The following is a 5,390-nucleotide window of genomic DNA, read 5'->3' on the forward strand; positions in this document are numbered from 1 at the left end:
GGTAGCCCTGCTCCACCATTATTGTCTGGATTTCTTGTTTTTTTTTGGAGGAGATGATGGATTACCCGAAACATTTGTTGTATTTTCTAGAATGTTGTCCATTGATATGATATGAATTAGGGCAGATTAACAAAATTGGGTTTTTTTATAAGGTTAGTGGGTAAAGTTTTTGATTTCTTCCATGGATTGTAGTTCTGGAAATGCACACACATTTGCTTTCAATGGAAACTGGGAAGAGGAAGAGGAAGAGAGAGAGAGAGAGAGAGAGAGAGAGAGAGAGAGAGAGAGAGAGAGAGAGAGAGAGAGAGAGAGAGAGAGAGAGAGAGAGAGAGAGAGAGAGAGAGAGAGAGAGAGAGAGAGAGAGAGAGAGAGAGAGAGAAAGAGAGAGGTGGGACCCCTTGCATATTAAATTTTATTTATTTATTATTTATTTTAAAAAAAGGAATACAAAACCTCATAAATGGTCCCTAAGGAGTGAAATGACAAAAATGTCCCTAACTTAACGGCTAAATGGTAACGGAGTTAGCCGGAAGGACCAAATGTTAAAAGTTTTGAAACCATAGGACGATCCGTGAGGTTTTTTGAACTTAGGGACTAAACTTGATATTTTCGAAAACCACAGGGACCATTTTTGAAGTTTTGTCAACTTTTAAATTTAACTTTTATCTCCTTAAATTTATATTATTATTATTATTATTATTATTATTATTATTATTATTATATTTATTTATTTTTATTTTTTAGTTAATATGAAATTTTCTAGCCCTACAAGTGGGATGTTACATAGGTCTAGGCACTAGCATCCTAAGTTTTATTTATAAATAAATGCATTAAATGCATCTTTCGTGTCGTTAAGCCCAATGTGGATCTTGTATGGACACGCGATCATGGGTGGAATTATTAAGGTTGTATGGTGGAAGGTAGAGGTGGGGTTGTCCTAGTAGCCTCAATAGGAAATGATGTTGGGAAACATGAGAGGTGTCAAGTGTGGTGGAAGCACATTGTTAGAAGGCAATAGTAGGTTAGAAGAGGTGGTGGTTGCAATAAAGGATGGACAAGGAGTTGTTGCAGTTGATGAGGGTGGTGAAGCTACCGATTCAGCAACAGAGGTAGGTGTTACTCGAGGCAACATATAAGGTGAGTAGGGTCGTTTGTGGCAGTTTTGGAGGAAGGTATGAGTAAGTCGGTAGTGATTGTTACATTAGTATATGTTGGGAAGGTGATAAGAGACCAAATTGATCTAAGAAAAGGTTATAGTCATATTTAGGGGTAAGGAAGTTATAGTTAGGTGGTTCATGAACCTAATAGGAAAATTGATTTCATTAAAAGTGTCTTGAGACGAGGATTTTCTTGGTTGTGAGATCTAAGCATTGGTAACCCTGATGGTTGGATGGCTAAGTAAGGAATATGCATGAGTTTTTCCTTAGGAAAGTTTATTAGGAGTGTTGGAGTTTGGTAATATAGACAACCAAACCCTCGAAGATGAGTGAGTTTATGTGAGTTTTTTGGTGATATAGTTTGTGAAATGGTGTGTCATTGCTTAGGGATGTAGAAGGTAAAACATTTAAGAAACGAGTGACCATAGACAAGGGACCGTATGGAAGGATTATATCCAATATGTGGGGGGTAGATGGGCATGAAACAACATTGTAAATGGTTGTAAGAATTCTTTAAGATGTCCCATTTTATTGGAAGAGTGAGAGCATGAAAAATATATATGAATTCTATTTTGTCAGGAAGAGTGAGGTAAATTGATGTAACAACTTTGTTCTTGTCTGTCTCTTCCATATATAATTGTTTGGATCGAAACTTTATTTTTAAGGTTTTATGTAGAAAAGTCTCATTATTTTGAATTTTTTTTTTTTTGAAAAAATCATAATTTTTTTTTAACATAAAAGTCCCGGTTATAAATGCATAGTTTGGTAGCATCCTTTGAGATTTTTCGTTGCCAATTAAACGGCTAATGTGACAAAATCTGATTCTTCGTCACAAAAATCAAATTTTGGACCATTTTTGGCCCGAATCGGTACAACTCGCTTGCTTCTTTGTCTTTTTTTTCTTTGAAAAAAATTATTTTTATTTAAGATAACAGGCTAACAGCTATACAGCTATTGAGGCTACTTCGGGCCTTTTTTTTTTTATCATTTTGTGACTCTATGGTATAAAGACTAAAGAGGACTAGTAGTTTTGTTATTTAAAAGGTATATAAAATTCTCTTTTGGATTCTTTCCAAAGACTTGAAGTAAAATTACAGAGAGAAGTTGACAAAACTTCCTTCACCCTAAAACACAGACTCTTGAACATGCCTTTGTAAAAATCAGTGAATATCACAACAATCACCAAGAGAGAAAACAGCAGGCACCTGCTATCAAATTATTGCCTAATATATATAGATAACAAAATTACTCTTTATGGTACAAAGGTATACAAGCATTGTCTCGCAATATAATAAGCTTGTAAAAAATGAACATAACAAGTCAAGATGTGTATAGTAAGTATACCTTGTTCACTTGAAACATTTGACGCCATGACATGCTGAAAAAAGTATAATCAGAACCAATGCAATGATGATTGCTAAAACTATCAGTTTAATCTTCATATTCTTCAACCACATTTTTCTTCTCAACTGCGTACCCTGCGTCCTAAAACCTTGTGCCTGCAACATAAAAAGTAATCAAATCATTATCATTAAAATAATAATTTATTTTTATTTCATAATGTGAAATTTGCATTTCAATCGGCTTTTACCTGAGAATGAAGGCTCTCTGTTTTGTCAACCAAAAGCTCGATCTTCTCCCCTCGGTCAAGAACCTACATATTCCATCAAAACTTCATATAACAACCAAGTATAAAATAGGAGTCCAATGTATTTGGTATCAAAGTGACAAGTAAATACACTTCAAGTGTCTGGTTCTTTCTTTTATTTCTTTTATAATTTAACAATGACTGGTGTAAACTAATTGTGAATTAAATTTCCGCTTACCTTCTCGATGTTATCCATCATGACACCTTTGACTTCCGAAACCTGGGCCTTGACTTTTGAAAGCTTGCTGATCTCTTCTGGATGATCCACACAATACTGCATCTGCTCCTTCAGCTTGGGACTGTTATTCACATAATTTAGCGGGGAATTAAGAATTAAATTTTAAAGGATGTAAAAAAAAGACTCAGAATCAAAATTAGAAATTTAAAATAGATGATGACCCGAATTCTTTGTTCAAGCTATTGGCAACAGCTGTTGCAGCTTTCCCTCCACTGTATTTCTTGGTGAATTCATCCTTGATTCTCTCCAGAAAAGCCATTGGAATCTGACGACCAACAGCCTCGATGGCAACCACACAGTATGCTTCATCATTTAATAACTTAAAAGTTAGTTCAAATATACGTAACTTAAAGAAAGCAAAAGAAGCAGATTATTTGATACATAATTTAATCAACTGTGGTAGTGAATTAGTGATGACCAACTGTCAAATGAGAATGATGATTAATGGAAATTACTTTAAAGTTTAAACTAATCATGATCCATGTTGATGGCCAGCTTTTCCTGATGCATATGTCCTCCTTTTTTGGTGAATTAGTGCTTTCACTTTGGTGTTCCTTTTGTTTGTTATACGACTAATTGGTATGAGTTTATATACTTTATGCACTTCTTTACTTTATCAACATAATGTATTTTACATCGCATAGATCAACCAAACTTTTGGCATTTTTGAAAAAATGACAAACCCAAGCACCCTATATATATCACACAGTAATTAGATAAATACCAGAAAATTCAAAGGTAAGGGAATTGTAAAGCCTTACACCTTATTTTGTACTTTATGCTAATCGCAGTAATCAGAAAGCATGGATCATCATCCAATTCTAATAGCAAAAAAGGAACGTAAAATTGAGAACAGAGTAATTGCGACCCATAGTCAAATTATTTGAGATAAACCATTAAATTTTTTACTGCCATGATTTACATAACTCAAACTCAAAATCATCTAACCCACTGGAATAACATAAATCGCACCAGCACATAACGTATGAGCATCTAAACGATCAACTCGACCAACATTTCAAATACAAAACGCATAATAATAAAAAATAGGTCAGATCAAACTCACTAAATCCATCTTCAACAAGATAGTTAAACGTGTGTCCATCGCATGCGTAGGTGAACTTGTTATTGGTAGCAGGAAGCTTCTGGAGACACTGAGCAGCGATGTTGGTGAAATTACCGGTGAATTCCGTGAACTCCGAAAGAATCACCGTCCCCCTCGCCACAAAACTGTAGATCAATGATTGTTGCCCCATGATAGCCTTCTCTTCTCCCTCTCCGGCGAACTGAGAACCCTAGAACCGATCACCACCGCGTCTATAGGGACAAAAACAAATGGAAGGGAGCGTAAATCGATGAAATGTGAAAGAAAGAAAGAATGAATATGGAAGGTGAAAGGGTGAGATTCTGGATTTGCTTATACTGAAAGTAAAGGTTGTTTTGTCGACAGTGTGGTATTACCAAAGTCCACATGGAAAATAACGGAAAGGTCCAGCTGTAATTTGTTGTGTCCAGATTTTGAACTTTTGGATTATATACCCATTTATACACAGTCGACTTCCGATATGTATTTCAAATTTTCAAAAGTATATATTCGTTAAGGAATTTATTGAAAAACTAAAGTATGTTATATTAATATTTGAGTCAATCGTAGGGTTACTTGGGCCCATACAGATTAAGGTTACGGCAAAAAGAATGAAAAATAGTATCTCAAATCATTTAATTATGTAATTATGGCTGTTTGATACAATGTGAATGATTAAAAACTTTACCAAATCTGTTTCTCAATAAAAGATAGAATGTTGTCTTAGACAACCTTTAGACATCATAGACATTTTTATTAAAAATTAACTTAAAATTAATTGTTTTTTTTTTTTTTTTTCAGAAAACAATATAATTTCAACCAATAAAAATACCTTAAAAACTATATAAGGTTAAATGGTAAAATGAAATATATTTTTAGCCAACCCAAAATATATAGTTTGTTTAGGTTTCTCAATAACTGTATAAAATTATATATATATATATATATATATATATATATATATATATATATATATATATATATATATATATATATATATATAAAGAGAGAGAGAGAGAGAGAGAGAGAGAGAGAGCTAAGTTCAAATGTGGATTGACATCTATTGTGTGGACGTGTGGATAATGCTATTCTGTAAGAATTACAAAGAAAATATGTTGTTTAATAATATGAAACGTTCAATCTTATATAATTATTTTAATTATTAAACATTTTCAGTAATTAAATCGCCTATAAGGTTATTATATACTTTTTTTAATTATTATCATTTTGTCAGAATGTTATCAAGATGTTTATTGAGTCGTC

General features: G+C 33.2%; 1 protein-coding gene across 1 annotated transcript; it reads right to left on the minus strand.

The window, feature by feature from the left end:
- Window positions 1–2,342: 2,342 nt before the first annotated feature.
- LOC111885582 (vesicle-associated membrane protein 721) lies at window positions 2,343–4,516 on the minus strand. Its single transcript, XM_023881830.3, has 5 exons — window positions 4,110–4,516; window positions 3,205–3,346; window positions 2,984–3,104; window positions 2,749–2,811; window positions 2,343–2,656 (listed from the first exon to the last, which is right to left on the minus strand). Exons 1-5 carry the CDS (start codon window positions 4,297–4,299, stop codon window positions 2,507–2,509), a joined length of 666 nt encoding a protein of 221 aa, XP_023737598.1. The 5' UTR covers window positions 4,300–4,516; the 3' UTR covers window positions 2,343–2,506.
- Between the last annotated feature and the right edge of the window lie 874 nt (window positions 4,517–5,390).

Source organism: Lactuca sativa, chromosome 9 (assembly GCF_002870075.4).
Source record: "Lactuca sativa cultivar Salinas chromosome 9, Lsat_Salinas_v11, whole genome shotgun sequence".
In the NCBI taxonomy this organism is placed as follows: Eukaryota; Viridiplantae; Streptophyta; class Magnoliopsida; order Asterales; family Asteraceae; genus Lactuca; species Lactuca sativa.

Excerpts from the sequence above, each read along its gene's own strand:
- LOC111885582 (XM_023881830.3), bottom strand. The coding sequence starts at position 4,299 with ATGGGGCAACAATCATTGATCTACAGTTTTGTGGCGAGGGGGACGGTG. Across the intron at positions 3,105-3,204 it reads AGCTTGAACAAAGAATTCGG|TCCCAAGCTGAAGGAGCAGA; the intron begins GTCATCATCTAT and ends TGTGAATAACAG. Across the intron at positions 2,657-2,748 it reads CAGAGAGCCTTCATTCTCAG|GCACAAGGTTTTAGGACGCA; the intron begins GTAAAAGCCGAT and ends TTTATGTTGCAG.